At 37.0% G+C, this 19,673-nt stretch overlaps 1 protein-coding gene across 2 annotated transcripts in view; it reads right to left on the bottom strand.

Moving 5' to 3' along the window:
- LOC124549641 (progestin and adipoQ receptor family member 3-like) overlaps positions 1-19,673 on the bottom strand; it is a 197,631-nt gene that overhangs the window by 17,855 nt on the left and 160,103 nt on the right. For both annotated transcript variants that reach the window (XM_047125259.1, XM_047125260.1), the window contains 3 exons: positions 17,864-18,060; positions 12,432-12,588; positions 3,584-3,736 (listed from right to left, as the gene is read on the bottom strand). In XM_047125259.1, coding sequence (XP_046981215.1) covers positions 3,584-3,736; positions 12,432-12,588; positions 17,864-18,060 — 507 coding nt within the window. The remainder of the gene's footprint in view (positions 1-3,583; positions 3,737-12,431; positions 12,589-17,863; positions 18,061-19,673) is intronic.

The following is a 19,673-nucleotide window of genomic DNA, read 5'->3' as shown; positions in this document are numbered from 1 at the left end:
TACCAAGTAATGCTTGAGATGGTGTAAAGAGCAACACCACTGGACAGTGGATGACTGGAAACAAATGATTCGGACTGATAAATCGTGCTATACTCTGTGGCAATTTTATGGTAGGGGTTGTGTTTGGTGAATGCATGGAGAAAGTTACCTGTCAACGGAGATGATTATTGTTTGTATCAGTATGACAATAGACACTATTGTAAAGTAGCATCTGTAAGGCACTGGTTTGTGGACAATAACATTACTGAAATGGACTGGCCTGCCCAAGGAGCCAACCTGAATCCAATGCAACACCTTTGGCATGTGTTACAATGCCAACTTTCCTTCACACCCCAGAATCTACCATCATTACTTTCTCTAGTTTCAGCTCTTGCTCTTGAGGAAGAATGGGCTGCTATTGCTCTAAAGATAATCAGACATGTCATGGAAGTGCCCCAGCAGAGTTCAAGACAGATAAAGGTGAAGGGTGGACTCATCCCATATTAATGCCCACTAAAGGTGTCCAGATACTTTTGATCAGACAATGTACTCATTCAAGAGTATAACAAAATAGGAAAATGGATACAGTCGATAATGGTATTACACATTTCGTTTCAGTTTGACTTACACTAGTGACAGATGATGGCTCTATGTAATTTGGGCAATCGCATTAAATGATTTTGCATCAAACATCACATTAATGTACTGTTTTGCAAAAGTACACAGCCCGAAAAAAAAAAAAAGAAAAGAAAAAGAAAAACTGAAGAATCATGAAGAAGGGTGGAAACAAGTAAACCTTCACAGACAGAGTCATTATGTGATGTTATTTCTGTGATTACAAATTTGCAAGAACTTGGCAGCATGAACTTGCTTATCAGTATGACATTGCACCACCTCTGGGGCCTGAATGAATGCACTGATTTGACTGAGAAGGTATCGTAAAGCCATTGTACCCTCTCTTGAGACAAGCTGGTCCGCAACTGCTTAAATGGTCCTGGATACACTAGTACTGGGACTGTGCTGGTGCAAGCTGTCACCAGCACACCGGTCGACAAAGATGAAGTGCAAAGGTCAATTAGCAGGTGCTGACTTAAGCATGCCTATCACAAGAGAGGCCAGAGACACACTCACAAGCAACAGGCTGCCAATGTCCTCTCAACAGCATGTATTTAGGCCGCTGCCAACCGGAGGGCCTCACTCACTCACTGACTCAGTCATCCAGTTGGCATCTGTCAGTTTATTCGCGGAGCAGGTTTAGTTTGTCACAGGCTACGACAGTACATAGTGACCAAATTAGTGACTATAGCAGGACTACTACTTTACATCAGTCTGCAAGAGGTCTATTACTGATGAGCTTGTACCACAAAAAATGGACTCTAAGTAAAACTTCTAGTTCATGTAAATAAAGAACAGTATTCATCCATGTAAGCATTTGTGTTGTAGAAAGAGGCTTCTGGCCACCAAAAGCAATATCCTCTCCCTTGCTTCCTTGCGGTACAATACTCTACAGGGATGGAGTTTATGTTCAATCTCATTCTATACACACTGTATTGGGGACAGATCTGGTGATCTTGCTAGTGATGGGACAACCTCAACATCATGATGACAGTTCATGTGTAGATGAGCACTGTGTAAAATGATATCATGATGCTATCACATGAGAGATAATGGATGAGGATGCAGGCTATCCATCACATTCCTTTGTGCCAGCAGAGTTCCCTCAATCACTCCCAGCCATGACCTGAAATCTTACAGGATGGCTCCCTACACCATAGCTCCAGGAGTGACACAGCTATGTCCCTCCAAAGCATGGGATGATACTTCCTTATTACAGCTGCTGCTAGTCTCCAACCAGTGTTGCAGGATGACACAACTCAGATGACAGGCACAGATGTTAAGGGGTTACCAATGGCACAATATGGCAATCCTCCCTTGTGGTGGTGTGAGATGTGGTCAACCAGAACTTTGATGAGGAGTATGGCTGTCATCACATTCCCATGCATTCCAACACTGGTCCCTCTGTCACGTCTGAATACTCCACAAATCTGGATACTGCATGATTTGACCAGCTGGCTGAATGGAGACCAACAGTACAGGGTGCAGATAATGCTGCCTCAGAGAAGTACATGGTATCACCACATCTTTCACAGTAATGACTCGAGGTCTGATGCTGTTCACACCCCTAACCAGGCCTGGTAACAACACTAAACACAACAACACTAATACACTCTGGTGGTTGACCTAACTGTCACAGAGATTTGTAATTCTTAATCATTTACATATTCACTGATGGAGTGTACCTGTACAAAGTTACACTGACATCCGATCATGTCTTTGGGGTGCTTCACTTTGTGAAGCAGAGTATGATATGAAATATGAGTGCATAATGTCACCCATGCTACCAATATGTCTGAATAATATACATAAAAGCATGTTGCAGAATAGAATGCTTAATATTTTTTTTTTCAAACTATGTAAAATAAATTGATCAGGACAATTTGCTTATGTATCAATTTTGGCAGCTCAGACCGAGGTCGGACAAATGCAGCACTATCTATCGATTGTTTACAAAGCCACAGAAGTTATTGTTTTGGTCCAGTACTGATTTGATTGTGCACAAAAGCTAGCAATAAAGCTTTTGAAAATCATTGCCATCACCAGCTGTAATACGTTTTCTGTGTCCAAAAGTATATACAGCTGCCTCAGTTCATCATGAGGTGTACTTACTCTATAGACCTATAATAATGAGTGAAGAAAAGGTTAGACAACAGTGTCACGACATTAAAAACTGGCCATACCAATGTCCATGATGAAAAGCGAAGTTGCAGATCCAGTATTGCCGCTGATGAAACTGGGCAACAAGTGGATAAAAAGCTATGATCTAATTAGGAGCTGGTGCTTTGGGTGCTGAATTTCTTCACACTGCATACACCAGTATATACACGACTGTCACAGAAAATCTCAGATCACAAAATGTATGCAACACTGGACCTGACCAACATGAGGGGCAAAAATGACAAGCGGACAAGGATTTTTGGACTGCTATCAACAAGTCCCAATCCATACTCAGCAACTATCTTGCACTGGAAACAGTAATGGCTTAGTGGACAATGATGTGAAGATGATGAGTGTTTTTGGACTGCTATCAACAAGTCCCAACTTCATATCTTGCGTTGGAAACAGTAATGGCTTATTGGACAATGATGTGAATATGATAGGTATAAGAAACTAGAGCAATGTTACAAAAAATGCTTAGAGATGAATGGTGATTATGTGGAAACATGAAGCAGATTTGTAGGAAACTAAAACTGTGAATAAAAGCTCTTTCTGAATAAACATTTCCCTTTTTATGACCGAGCAACCTTTACTTTTCAAATACACCTCATGTTTGCACAAGGTGTACGATCATGCCCATACAGCTATTTTACAGATGTACAAAAATTTGACTGCTTCATACTTCTCTGCACAAGACTTCTGTTTGCATTCAAATTAACCATATACCATAATTACATTAATTATCACATTTCATGTAGGTATTGTTCTTTGTAAATCTATTTTGTTATTGTCCAAAAAAATGAATGCTTTTCATAAGAACAATCCTTACCTTATGACACCAAAATGCATAGTAGACCCCAGACATGTAAATTGCCAAAAGACTGAGGGCTATGCCAAAAAGATCAAATGAAAGGAAGCAAAGGTAATCTTTTTCTGACCGGCAAGAAAAGGTATGATAAAGTGATGACAGTATCATACATATCTGGAACAAGAAAAAAATACATTACAGTATAACACACATGGTATTAAGACTTGATTCACAGTCAACATATTCTAGTCTCTCATTCAAAGTAGCACTATTTGCTTTAAAACTTTGTAACAACAATCCTCTTAGAGGGACTTCAATGCAGATATTTTCTTCATGAAAACAACAGCAAAGGATTGTTGTTATAGGCTCATTTAAGTAACTACTGTGGGTGGATTAACAAAACACACATTAGGTTATGTAAAGGAAAACTTCTAAAAACTATAGGAAATATCTGCATGCAGGATTATAGCACATAAAGCTCCCACATGAAAAGCTCTGAATCACAGCAGATTATATAACCTCATGTTGTTTCTTAGTAAATGAGACAGTTCATAATTTGATGTATGTCAGTCGGTATGTTCAGACAAATTCTAACTAAACTTCTACTTCTGCACATTAATCAAGTGACACTGTATCATCCTGCAAGATTATAAGCACACAAGCAAACACTTCTAGCCTTCTATGGAAAAAAATTGAGACAAACTGTATGGAGAAACATTCTGCAGCCTTGTAATTTCAGATAATCTTGTTTTCCTTTGTTTGTAGCCTCTTATTAACAAGATGTGCTAAGTAATTTACTAGTAATGATCACTCTGATGACAGAACATTATTTATAACACCTCTCACCTGTAGCTGCTTGATCTGCACTGTGTAGGGGCATATAATACAGCATGTTCATATTAACTTTCAAACTACCATTCTTTTTCTAGTTTTATGTACAAATAAACACACAGATCCACAGCGGCAATGACACTGATTGTTTATGAGAGGTTGACCAGGCTGACAGGAGTAGTGGTAATGGGAATGAAGATATGGAGGGGAAGAAGTATGGGCCTATGAAGAGCTCGGGGGAGTGATGTGGGTACTGGGAGATTGGTACAGGAGAAGACAAGTGGCTTTTAGCAGCGGTGGTAAGATGTGGACTGAAGCAGCGCATGTTCACAAACCAAAGAGGGAGGGGCCAGGAGGATATGTAGAAGGTTGAATATTGGGGAGGAATGGTGTGGGAAATGACAAGGAAAAGTGAGGGTAAAGGTAAGAGGATGATGAAGTTCAGTACATTAAGAGCAGCGTGAGAGGATGATAATGATATGGGCAGTGAAGTAGCCATTGAACTCTTTGGTATGGATGTGCAGTGTGTCCAGCAACTGGGTGGTCAAGTTTTGTGGTTAACAACAGTTTGGCAGTAGACATTTACTCGGGAAGGCAGGTAATTAGCTGTCAGTCCTCATAGAATGCAGCAATGTAATTGCAGCACAACTAGTATGTAACAAGGATGCTTTCCCATTTGGGCCTATATTTTACAGAATACGAAATGTCTATGACTGGACTGCAATAGGAGGTAGTAGGTTGGTGTATAGTACAGGTCTTGCATCTAGGTTCTCCATTTGAGAATGGTGCAGGGCTCGGAGCATCATATAGGTTATTGCATAGGTTGGGTGGGCAACAACCTTTCTTCTTCCCATCTCTCCTCTCTCCCCTCCCCCTGCCCCAAAACTCCTGTCAAATTTAGCACCACTCTCAGTCACTATCAAGACAGTCTGAAAACAAATCAAAAGCCATATGGGGTATTGTGAAGACTGAAACGGGGAAGAGTTGTGAAAACCAGGACATTAGCTTCAAAAATTTAAAAAATGTCAATATTAATAAACAAGATTTGCCAAATTATATTAACAATTATTTCATAAATGCAACAACTTCATTAAGCTTAAAATTTACAAACGAAGAAAAATCTGAATATCCAAAAATAGCTTGTAGGATGAGGGTAGAGCCAACAAATGAGGGTGAAGTGTTGAAAGTGATACAAAGCTTGAAACCCAAAATGTCGGCTGGCATAGAGGAGGTGCTTGTGTCAATCATAACAAGGACAGCACCACAAATCGCAAAACCCTTTGCACACATAGCCAATTTATCATTCAGTGAAGGAACTTTTCCAGAAAGGCTGAAAATTTAAAAAGTGAAGCCATTATTTAAAAATGGCGACAAGTATAAGGTAGAAAACTATCGCCAAATATCTCTCCTCCCAGCATTTTCAAAAATATTAGAAAAACTGATGAAGCACCGAATCAACACATATCTAAATGATCATAATTTACTTAACAGAAATCAGCATGGCTTCCAAGCACGTAAAAATACCGAAACAGCAGTAATGTGCTACACTGAACAAATAATCAAAAATCTAGAAAAAGATTATAGTGTAGTGGAAGTAAATTTAGACCTCTCCAAAGCTTCTGACACTGTGAACCAGGACATTCTCTTAGAAAAATTGGAATCGTTGGGTATACATGGGATAGGAAAAAAATGGTTTGAATCATACCTAAAAAACAGAACACAAGTTGTAGGACTGACATCAACTTACTTCAACCACAAAATAAATTCAGTATCAGAGGCAAAAAATGTAGAAAGAGGAGTACCACAAGGCAGCATCCTAGGGCCCATATTGTTTCTTGTCTATATAAATGATTTTCACACCTCAGATGATGCAGCCAAAGCAATAATATTTGCAGATGATACTAGTGTGATAATAAGTGCACCAAAGCAATTGCTACCAACGACTGCTGATAAAGTACTAAATTACATCCACTCTTGGCTCAATGCAAACAGGTTGACATTGAACGTAAATAAAACAAACTATATGCAGTTTGGGAAAAGATGTCAAAATGTAAATCTCGATTTGGTGTGGGGTGACAAAGCCTTAGACAGAGTGACATCCACAAAATTGCTGGGCATTCATGTGGATGAAAACTTAAATTTTAATGACCACATAATAAAACTTGCACAGAAACTTAATTCAGCCTGTTTTGCTCTCAGAATTATTGCAAATGTTTGAACCTCAGAGGGTGCCAGAATGGCATATTTCGGCTATTTTCAATCTCTTGCCTCATACGGAATAATATCTGGGGTTCCACAACAGGGCGCCTTAAACAAATTTTTTTGTTGCAGAAGAGGGCCATCCGAATAATAACTCACAGTCATCCACAGACACACTGCAAACCCATATTCAAAAAGCTTAGAATACTTACTATACCATCATTATACATATACAAATGTGTATTGTATGTCAGGACCAACATTGCAGATTTTCAGACAAATGCCAACTTTCATAACTACAATACCCCTAATAGCGCAGCACTCCATACTTAGCGAACAAAAATGACGAATACACAAAGGCGAGCCATATCGGTGCAAAACTGTACAACGCACTGCCAGTCAACATCAGGCAGTTAGAAGATGACAACAAATTTAAAACAGAATTTAAAAAATTTCTAGTAGAACAATGTTTTTATTGTGTAAATGAATATGTACGTCAATAAATTTTTTCTAATGATATTTATAAAGGCAAAATGGAAAATACTCAATATTTACCTAATCATTCATTACCTAATCATGCATAACATTTACACACTTAAAGGACAGCTGTTGTGTGATGTAAATATATACTTAAGCAGTGTTGTGTATATAAGGACTTGCCGTTTAGGGAGGACAAAACTAAAGCCTTATGAAAAACAGAGTATGCATTTAAAATAACAAGCAGGGATGTATATAGGATATATTACTTTCATTGTATTATTATTAACCTCATTGTATTATTTTGTTTTGTACTTTTTTACGTATATATTGTTTGTGTCCATTTCTTTGAAATGGCTTGACAACATCCATACAATATTTATTGTCAACGGATGGATAAATAAATAAATAAAATAAAATAAATCACAGCTGCAGGTGTCTGTGTGATTGTGTGTATGAGTGTGTAATCTTACATTAAAATAAGAATAATCACTCAAAACCAAATAACATTCTTGGGTGTTACTTGTGTCTGTGTATCATATTAATCAGATAAAGGTGAATAGTGGCCTTTCCTAACTTCTGTTTGCAGTGCATATCATGAAAATTATGTTCTGTTTGCAAATTATGTTTATGTAATAAACAAGAAGTAAATGACATGTTCTCATTTATAATCGCTCTGCTAATTTAACCACAAGTCACTCATGGGGAAAAACAATAATAATAGTGATCATCTCTGACAACACTGTTTTGAAAATCCCGTTAACCTTATTGAAGTTTCAACATGAATTCAGTATCACATACTATTGTTTAAACTTTACACACAATTCTTTCTTTCTTATTGTGTTTATTGTTTCTATATAAAGAATAAAAATTCTCAAACAAAAGAAAGAAAGGAATTAAAAGTAACTATTAATTACATGAAATAGTACCATAAGAAAGAATAAAGCATGCCTTCCAATGCTACATGACATATTCTGTTGCAGGCTGTTGCAATTATAATGTAACAAAAGACAAGTATCTGATTGTTTTTGTGGTACATAACAACCTTATATTAACTTAGTGTATTAATATATTACTAACTTGTTACTTTTTTAGTGAAATTATAAGGAGATTTCACTTACTTACAGCAATTCAAATTAAGAATTAGCTTACAATTTTATTTATTATAACATAATAATTCAGGCTGCTTATAAGAGGCATACAAATATGTACTTGTTGTTCCACTTTAGGCAGCTTATTAAGCTATTAACCCCTTGTTTTATGCTGAAATGAGGGGAAAGTAGTTCAGAAAAGTTATGGTAATGTACATTATGCCATATTTCATTTTTGAGTGATGGTACCTTTGTGAAAATTCTGTTTGGGCCCTGTATCATGAGTGTGAGTTTCACAGTTTGTTTGGTGAGGATTTCTGTTTTTTGCTGGAATACTAGCAGTGAGTACATGTAATATTACATAGTATAGAGATCCCTAGAACCCTAAAGAAGCCATTGCATTCACTACACCACAATATTACTCCTTGAGGAGCCTGGAAATAGAAATATCCAAAACATGACAATTGTACTCGCCTATCTGTAAAGCTCTTTGCACAAAATACACTGAATAATGTTTGTCCATCGATTGATCAATAAATTATTCCATCCTGATGCATATGAATTTGATATGTGTGTTACACTAATTTTAATCAGTCCCCATTTCAGACACACATGGGTTATTATGCACTGTATGCAACTGCATAAGATTTGAAATAAAGTAGCTGTAAATTAAATGTAGTGAAATCATTTGTCCATTTAATTTATGTTATTTCAGTCTTGTATTTTCTTGTATTTCTATCTTGTATTTTCTTGTATTTCAGTCTTGTATTTTCTTGTATCATTATTACAAATTGCAAAGTCTTTTGATTAGAATAGCATAAATTATTAAAGCATGGAAAATGCCTACCTATCTGATAAACAGTGTTCTTGAGCTACCTCTGTAATCTGTTTTACATTTTTTGGGAAACAGAAAACTCGTAAGTGAAGACTGTCAAGTAACTCACTTCCCCAGATTTATTTCAATTTTAACAGCCTTCTGCAAAGTTTCTGAAGGAGCAATCCAACAGGAGCAGAACTTAGCATCTAAAACAAAATAATTCTCAGTATGTCTTACAACTGGACTTCACTAATGAAGTTTTGTGTGAGCAGAGTATTGTTAGGCAATCCCAAATATTAACTGCATACATCTGACTGATCATATACTAACACATTTCACAGCAGGCTAGAAATCATTTAACTGTTCTTGGAGCAGTAATGGGCCTGAATTCATAATGTAAGGTCAAATACTTTTCATCTCATTCTGTAAAATTAAATTATTTCACATATACCTTCCTTTTAACACAATTGTGAAAAGGAAAATTGCTACTCACCATATAGCGGAGATGCTGAGTTGCAGATAGGTACAACAAAACGATTGTCATTAAGACCTTCTCCAACAACACACACAAATGCAAATGTGTGTGTGTGTGTGTGTGTGTGTGTGTGTGTGTGTGTGTGTGTGTGTGTGTGTGTCTACGTTTATTGTTGATGAAGGCCTAAATGGCTCAAAGCTTAATTTGTGACAGGCTTTTTGTTGTTCCTATCTGCAACTCAGCATCTCCGCTATATGGTGAGTAGCAACTTTCCTTTTCATAATATTGTTACATTCCATCCTGGATTTCCCATTGTTTGGTTTATACCTTTCTTTTAAACTGAAGATATAACTTAAACACAATCTTATCTGTAATAACCTAATCAATAGTTAAATTAATTTTGCAGAATGAATCAGTTGGTTAGACTGCGCAATACGATAGTTTTGTGGATCATTTCAGCTATCCTTGTAGACGAGTGTAATCTATACTTTCTTCCAGTCAGAGGGCATACGTTTTTGTTCCAGGGACGTTTGTATATAATGGTTAAAATTAGAGCTAATTCAGCTGCAAATTCTGTACAGAGCCCCTGAAGCCTTGTACAATTTCTGTGATTTCAGCTATTTTTCAATGCCACTGACACTAACATCTATATCACATATCTGTGACATGGTGAAAGAATTAAACTGGGGCTGTAGTTCTGTATTTTCCTTTGTAAAGGAACTTACGAAAACCAAGATCACCATTTCTGCTTTTGCTCTACTACTCTCAATTTCTCCACTCAGGATGCAAACAATAATTGTTTACAACATACCACAGTGGTGTAGGTCAAGTCAAGATGAACAAATTGATATAGGACACTTGTGCTTTATCATACCAGGGAAATGCCTCAAACTGACGTACAAAAGCCACCTAAGCTGAAGTGCACAACATATGCTTGAGATTTTGGCTAAAATTGCCCTTGAATATTAAAGGAAACTTTAACAGCATAAAATCAACAATTGGTCTTAAATCACTTTGTTTGTCTGGCCATCTTACTACAAAACTACTGTGCTTTTAAGGGTTAGGTTTGGATCAAATTGGTAATGTAATTAGTTTTTATGTAACTTTTACAACAGTCCTCTTTTTTCTTTTTGTCCCAATATCCTCAACAGTAAGTTTAAACTAATAAAGTTAAGAGAATGAGAGTATATTGAAAATATTGGATGGTGTAGGTGCACTTTAGTTAAGGTGACTTTTGTAGATAAAAGTCAAGTTGTTCATTTCAATTTCCCCTACTCCAGTGCAGTACATTGTAAACAGTTATCGTTTATAACACACAGAAATCTATACAGATATTACTTATAATTTCTGTATTTTTGAACATATAACTACTTTTCACGAATTTGACAACACATTTGTCCATATTTGCTCTATATAAATATGCAGTTAATTTATAACTACTTATTCTAAGATTTCTTACTTCTGAGATTATATGGTGATCATAAAGACAAATGACATCAATTTCTTTCCAATTCCTGGGATCTCCTAAGCAAACAAACAATCCATTTACTTTATTTCCTTCTAATATTCTGACTGAACTGATCTGATTTCCCCTACAGGAGCTCTCTTCAAAAAAATACTGAAACTTTGTCCAAAAAATTTTTCTACACTTACATTTTACTTAATGTGCAAAGTTTCCTTCATAATATTCTCCACTACAACTGATACACCACTCCCAAAACCATTCCACATCTGGAAGAGGTCTTGGTATGACTCTTACTGGATCGTCTGTGAATTTTCTTTTACCTCGTCTATCATTGCTAATCTGCCCCTTTCAACAAGGTTTTTAAATTTGGAAATAAAAAAAAAGTATGCGGCCAGATCTGGAGAGTACAGAGGATGAGGCAGAACAGTGATATCACTTTCTGTGAAATAGTCACACACGAGCAGGGATGAATGTGTGAGTGCGTTATCCTGATGCAAGACCCATGAATTGTCTCACTACATTTCAGTTTGTTTCCTTCTCACATTTTCTTGCAGGCAGCACAACATGTCCTGATGGTACCATCAATTAACATTTTGTCCCTGTGGCACAAATTCATAATGAGCTAATCCCTCAAAATCAAAGAAAACTAACAGCATGGCTCTGACATTTGATCTGACCTGGCAAGCTTCTTTGGGTCTTGGAGAACCTTTCCTGATCCAATGTGAAGAATTAACCTTGGTTTCAACATCATAACCATAGACCCACATCTCATCATCAGTTACGGCTCTTTTAAGAAACATCTCATTTTCATTTAGGAAATCCTGTGTCAGGATTTCATGACATGATCCAACTGAAATATCACATTCTTCTGTGATATCTTGGACAGTTGGTCTTGGATTGACACGCACAATTTCACTGACATTCCTGACATGAGCATCGTCGATAGAAGTCAAAGAGCGTACTGAATGAGGGTCATCTTTAACTTCTGTCTGGCCATTTTTAGCCATGTGAGCCATTTGTAACACCGAGTACAGCTTAAGCACTAGGCTTCTTGCACCATTTGGCGTGTCTCTGTAAAGATTTCCATGAGTTTCACACAAAATTTAATGCAGACACATTGCTCCTCTAACTCTGTCATATCGAAATTCGCAAACTGTGCGACCCAACATTCTACTCAATACAGCACTGAACAATAACTAATAGACACATAACAATGAAAGTTCTGGCAGTTATACATTAAACACATGGGTGTGCATGGATGCAAACTGCATTTCACTCCAACACCCCAATGGCGCAAAATTATGAATGTTCCGGAATTTTTTGAACAGACTTTGTACTCTTATGAGATGAATAATAGTCTGTCATTTAACCGTCTACAATACTGTCTATATTTAACATGTAACAGTTGTCTTGCCACACACCAATAACTAAAGGCACTTAAAGGCACTTGCCTTTGTGTGGTCCCCCCCAGATCTGCTGACATATGTTACCATATTAAATAATGTTCGAAATACCTGGAAGCATCCAAGAAGAACTCCTACAATGAATTTGTCTGCGAATGATGCATGGATGTTAAGGAGAACTAAATCATACAGTGTCAGTCCTAAGAATAACATCCATCCAAATATGTGACTCCAAATGTTTATTGTCTCATTTGTCCACCAAAACACACTGAAAAAGAAAAATATTAAAATAAAATCTTTATTTTAAAAGATAACATAATAAAAATACAGCATAAAATGCAAATTCCAAAATCTTTATTTTAAAAAATTAACATATTAAAAGTTGAACATAAAATGCAAGTGCAAGGTAATGTAAATACGAATGTCTACAGAAAAGTACCGTAGTTAAGCCGTGGTCACAGTGGCATCAACAATGGTTACCATGTCTTCACCAGAGGTTGTCCCATAACATCAGTCGACAGCTTGGTCTCAGTAAGTGAGCTATTCCTCAGTTTTTAAATTATTATTTACGTTTTTTGGGGGTGGGTCACAGTGGTTACAACCTATTCTAACCCCTTTGAGTGTGATGGGTGCCATGGTGCCTCTGTGCTTGGAGGCAAGTGTTGCATTACTTGTTTTGCTATTAACCCTACAGCAGGTGTACCTATGGATAAAATGTGCCAACCACAAATAACAGTCTTGTACTGTTCCACTGATGGTTTACAACTGCAAGAACACACCTATTCCTTTACTATTGCTTCAACTAAATCAGTACTGAGTTGTGCTGTGATATATCCAAGTCAGTGGCAGCAATATAAAATAAACAGTGAGCTATGTGAGAAAAAAATTCATGATGCATGCAAGAAAATGAGCCAGATTCCAAGCTAGCAGCACAATCCAACAATGAGGCAATTGCCTATGAGATAATTAGCAACTGGATAAGTGACTGTCTGGGATCTGATGCAACTGCGCTGTGTAATACATTGAGTGGGTCATTACTGTGCGGGTACATTTGTACGTGGCAACAGAATAATATGACAGTTTATTTTATTACTGTTTATGTGCAGTCACAATATGTCACACAGCCACTACACATTAAAAACCTGCACCATTGTGTGGCATACATGGTTGAGCAGCTTGTTGGCAGTGCTGCACCAAGTGCATCACGACATAGGTGCCAGCGAGTGAACCTTTGCTGAAAAGATAGCGGAATGAGGGGATCTAGTTTTGGATGGCGAATGAGTATCTACCAGGGCTAGAGCTCAGTCGTGGAAGTGGCCGTTGGATTAACTACATGCCATGGCTGCAGTGGTGGATGGAAAAACACAAGAAAGAGGGTGATGGCCGGAGACCTGCGATACGGCGGGAATGGGAGCAGTTTGCCTCAGGGGTATTTGGCTGGCTATTACTGTAGCAGAATTTGGAGACAACAGAATTGCCTGTGTGAGTGTGTTACTAGACAGTGCTGTTCTCTTGTGTTGGAGGTCTGCAGATGTTATTAAGTGGTGTGCACTGCTGTGTGTACTGTGCGATTTCACCTGTTAAGCACACATTATAAAGCCAGTATTTGCCCTCTAACTGTGCTTCATATCTGTCAGTTCCAGATTCTCTAAGTTTTTCAGATGCATATTGTTTGGCCACTGGAATTGACGTCATTTGATTATTTATTATGTTCTCTGCAATCAAACCGCTCATTTAACTGTCATGCTGCAGGTGATGCTTATTTGGATTGTATTTTTGTTATAAAAATTCTCTTAAAGATTGAAAGTAGAATCTGCTACTTGTACAATGGTTTTGTGTGTAACCTTTAATACGTATGTATTTTATGTCAATTTTCTTTGTTACGAAGTAACACTGATACTTTACTTGTTTTACTGTAGTGGAACTTCATACTGTTACATTAGCATTTTGGTGTTGAATAAATTCTTGTTGAGTACCTACAAAGCTGATTTGCTTGCCCTTACTGTAACAGTTTTGGTCTTAAATAAAGTAAGCAAAGTTTAAGAGAAGCCTACAGGATTTATTGCTGGCCAACTCCTTCTACTGCACTGATGACTTAGTCAAATCAACTGATTTGTATTCCTCACTAATAACACCAAATAATGTGAATATCAGTATAATCTGACTTCTGTACAAATTCAATGGGATAATGTGATTAGTTTAAATATGTGTTGTAAAATAATTTTCCTATTTGATGATGCATAGCTACAACAGCCTAAGAATTATCGTATGTACCTGACTGTATTAAACATTTACTTGTTTTGTGACATTAAATTTTAAACGAAAATATGTTTAAGATTTCTTGACTTATTCCACATCCATTATGAACATTTCAGTTTTCTGAGGGTCTTGCACTGAGAGTTGAACACTGCGACCATGACTTTGTCTACTGATGCCATGATCTTGAACTTTTTTGGCATTGGTGATCCTTTTTGGCTGAGCTCCATTGGTGCTCTCTTGTTGTTGGGACAAAATGCTGAAACCTGCTTTCATCACCTGTCACCCCCCCCCCCCTTTCCCCACTCAAAACAAATGCAAACACAATTGTTGACAGATGTCCAATCTTCTCTGTTGTGAGCATTCAAGACACCCACAGTTTTTTGTACTGCTCTTCTTGAACGATGGCTGTACACATTTCCGTGATATACCATCCTTACCTGAGAGATGCCGTTTTTTCAAATGATTTTCTCTGATTATTTCATCAACCTAATTGCAACGAGTCTCAATAGTTGCTAACATGGTCATCCACTCTGAGCTCTTTCACACATGTTGAGGTTAGCACCACCATTATCCTAATTACGAGCACGAACTACCCAATGTTGCACATTACTGTTGTCGATACAGCCCTCAACCCTCACCGTACAAGCTTTCATTCTTTTATGGATTTCAATCAGAGGCACATTTTCTGTGCTCAGAAACTCAACTAAAGCAAGTTGTTTCTCATGCACCAACATAGTTAAGTTACGCATGGCCATGTTACACACTACAATTTGGAGACCTCCAGCAGCCGAGGGTTGCAATTTACATCAGCAAAATGGTAATGTCAACTGAGTAATGTGCATGACTGTAATACCTCAGCTGATATTGAGAAACGAATGAAAAATCTGGAGGCATTAATTTTCAGCACACAATCATACTTGTCATTGTCATGATGCTGCAAACTCCATTTATCTTGCACTAAACTTAAAATTTTCACACAATCCACGTTTTGTGTATGGGAACATCATCCGATTACACCAAAGAAAATCAAATGGTTTGAATTGTGCTGACTTTCATCCAAAGTCTGTACAACTGGTCAATGAAATCAGTTGTGCGAAGACTGTGCACCTCCTGGCATACAGATTTGAAAAAGATCTCATTTCTTCAGTCAATATCAGTTGTCAATGGATTGCCCTGATGTCTGTGCCACTGTGACTGCAGTCTATTAGTAAAACAATAGTATCCATCTAACCTGGGAGATATGAAAGAAGTTTGAAACTAGACAATCAACTTTTTCACAATGTGTGTGATGATAGAGAAGTCATTAGTACACAATAAAATGCATTATTCTGTAAATACCTTGCTATATAGTATTTAACATTTTATTTTCAGTGGACAGTTTCAACTGACATCAAATTAGAAATGCTTATTTGGTTATACAGAACAACAAACGAATATTCTTGTCAGTTCTCATAAATGATTACCAGCAATATGATGAGCAGTATTTGAATTTGTAGTATTTAGATACGGCTTTCATAATCAAATATTGTAGAGCAACACTTTTTCCACCGACTGATGTGCATTTCGGTGGTTGAGTAATGCTGAATTGGATCTCTGGAAAACTGCTAACAACAGTAATGACACCCACTTATCATTCAATGACTGGACCTAACAATATCAGACCTGATACACTCACAAAATAAAAATATGCACATCAAATTTTGAGTTCTTTAAGCTAAAAGATGGTTCAGCACGAGTAAAGGCAAACAGAAAACAAACAAGGTACATGAAAAGTCTAGATAAGGATAAAAATGTCACTTAAAATCCTGGGCCAGAAGTTGATATGTCATTCTTTCCATTTTTTACTACCACAGTAATGTGTTGAAATCTGGTAACATATAACCTCCAACAAACACATAATTTGAGTTCAGCAACAGTTACTGTATAGAGGACACATCATAATTAATATAGTAATTACAAATGACTACAACTATTTAATGCATAGTAATATACCAATAAGAATTAAAGAGAATGAAAAGAAAGTTTAAAAGCTTTTTACGTATTTCATGGTTGTTCAGTATGACTCTCTGAGATCACATCGACAACACCTAAGTGATAATCAGTTTCACACCACACATTCTGAACAATACACGCTTATTTTGAGTTCTGGAACTGTTTTCAGCAAAGGAGGCACATATACGAGGTTTCCCGCATAATCCTACAAAAAGGAATCATATGGTGTCAGGTTCAAAGATCTGTGCAGCTAGGAACAGAACACAGTGTCATCATGCCCACTGCAATTCGTCCAATGGTTTTGAGTTGTTGATTTGAACAATCAAAATCTTAAACTTTCTTTTAAGTTGTCTAGAATTCTTATTGATGCATCACTAGGCTAAAATGATTGGTAAAGCATTCCATTTGAATTGCCCTGTACTCTTGAAACCATATTAAACACTAGAACCCCAAGTAAAGAATAATTAGGAACAAAAGAAAGTGGAAAAAAGGATGTGATCGATTAGTGCAATTGACAATCAAGCTGGTCCCACAAATGAGAATTGTCCTATCTGTATAGGAACTTGGTACTACTGCTTTGAACAGCTGCATCTTTCAAAGATAATAAAAAGTAGTGCACTAAACTCAGAATGATTCAACTGTTTTGCCCATTCATTGTGAGTAGAGTAGTCTCTTACTCAAATTTACAGCATAATTTCACAAAGTGCAACCACTTGGACAACTTCTTACAAATGCAAATAATGCACATATATATCAAGTTGCTATGAAATGGCTGTGGGGTCTCAGGATTTAAATCCTATTGTGGCATCTTTGTGATGGAGTAGAGAGGTGGACTTCAGCCTACAACTTATACAAAGTGCTATTCCTGGACTCTACACAACTCTTTCTCAGGAACACGATCATCCACCAACAAAGATTTGGGCCCAAGTCACAAAGGGCATTACACACCACTGCCTACCACATTTGACAGCTAGGAGTAACCACATACGCTATCAACTGAAGAAGGTGTTTTTAATGGATATGTTGATTTCAGAATTTTTCTGATTACAGTGTTTCACTATCATTATATGCCAAATGTCTTCTAGTTAAGCTTTGCCTGGTTCTGTGATCCTCTGACATCCTGTTCATGAAAATGTTTTCACTTCTTGATTGTGCAAACTGCTTTATACTAGTTCACTTCAGATTCCATCAATTAACACAGATTGGTAAGGCGACGAAAAAATTGTTATATACTATAGTTAACAACTATTGTTTTGCTACAAATAAATCAACTTAAAGATACTACCACATACCTCTCCAGGCACATCTTCGTTGTAAGATATCCACGATAACCAGTCCGGATATAAGGGTTAAACTTAAGGTATGAAGGGGCATCATTAAAGTTGAGCAGTGAATAACTAGAATGATCCAGTCTATCACACTCATCTTTCTCACATCCTGCACTGCAGCCATTATCACAGACTGAGTTCGTAATGGAACCATTTCTGATCTGTAAAAAGAAGGAAAAAAAGAACAATCATTTTTCATATCCGAAAAAAAGTTTGACTTCTAAATAAGTAAATATTATTTCTTGACAATATAACTGTGGAAAGTCAAACAAGACAACAAACAAGTCTTGTACAAAATATTTACATGAATAAATATGACAACAATGTTTTTGAAAATTTGAGCACCAAGAATGAAATTTTTTGAATCACTGTTTAAATGTAGATACAAAACAAAAAGATACAGCAAACACAGAACAGACTTATAGGCACATAAGCGTACTGAATAAAAGGATACCTTTGTGCTCTACTGTTTCCTAGACACGATAGCTACTGATGAGATCTGAATAAAAACTGAACTGGAAACTGAATATAAAGTTCTCGAGTTTCCAGCCACATCAAGTGATTAAAATTACACAAGCTTTCGGCCAAGCACCCCTTGGCCATTGTCAATGATATGATTGCCCGTGTGCTGCTGGTACACCATTATATACACCAGCTGCTGACTGTGACATTACTGGTGCTAACAGCATTGCCATATATAGGTATACATTGACTCGCCACATGATGTGCTCACCTCAACCACAAAATTGCTGAATCCCATGCCACACTGAGCTGCAGGTCGCCATCTCTATCAAAGGTCATGGTCAGTGATTTTTATTTCAATAGCTTCTTTAAGCACGCAATCCCAGAAACTGTTAGTGTGAGCCACGACAGAGGTGTTATCAAAACTAATATGATGAGCGCTTTCTAAAGCATGCTCAGCTACAGCAGATTTCTCGGAGTACGTGATAAAATCTCTTATGCTCCTTCCTGTGTTATTCCATAGTGCACATTGTTTGTCCAGTGTAAGATTGGACACACTCACATGGTACCTTGTTGACCTACAGGTGCTCTTGAGATGGCCAAGGAGTGCTCAACTGAAATTTCATGCAATTTCAATCACTTGACATGGTTAGAAACCCAAAAACTTCTTATTCAATATCATCGCTGCAAGACTCTGCTTCTTACATCAAGTAGGCAAGATTGTTAATAATATTGAAGGCAAACTGCCACCCCTGTCATTCAACTAGTAGAATACCCATGAGCAGAAACATTACTGTCACATATTTCATTAAAATAAATATATGTAAACCATTAGTTACAACATATGTGACAATCAAAGAGACCAAAGGTAAGACAGTCGTTTAACTGTGAAAATATCGCTAACCAGTATGCCATCAACTGTGTTCATATGTAACAGTTAATACCATGTGCCAGCATAAACCTCAATGTGTTACACAGACTCATATAAAAGTATCAAACAACAAATTTTTTACCAATGGTTTAACAGTGTTCCAATATTTTTGTTCATAAATGTGTGGCATATTATTTTGTGTTGTATAGTACATTATGGTATCCTTTGTTCCTTTCACAGACAAAACAAGCGAAGAATTGACTTTCGATGTACCCCATTAAGAATTATTAGTCTAATTTTACCTCCACAATCCTGTAGGAGCTGTACGTACATAATAAGAATATTCATAGAGGTCAATGTGAAAATGAATTTTGTTAACAGATTTTCTGGTGATTTTAGGAGACTTTCATTGCAGTCTGCCAGTCCAGATTTTTTAACTTC

This window comes from Schistocerca americana, chromosome 1, assembly GCF_021461395.2.
Source record: "Schistocerca americana isolate TAMUIC-IGC-003095 chromosome 1, iqSchAmer2.1, whole genome shotgun sequence".
NCBI lineage: Eukaryota > Metazoa > Arthropoda > Insecta > Orthoptera > Acrididae > Schistocerca > Schistocerca americana.
Note: the sequence above shows the minus strand (reverse complement) of the source record. Positions and strands in the feature narration are given on the sequence as shown.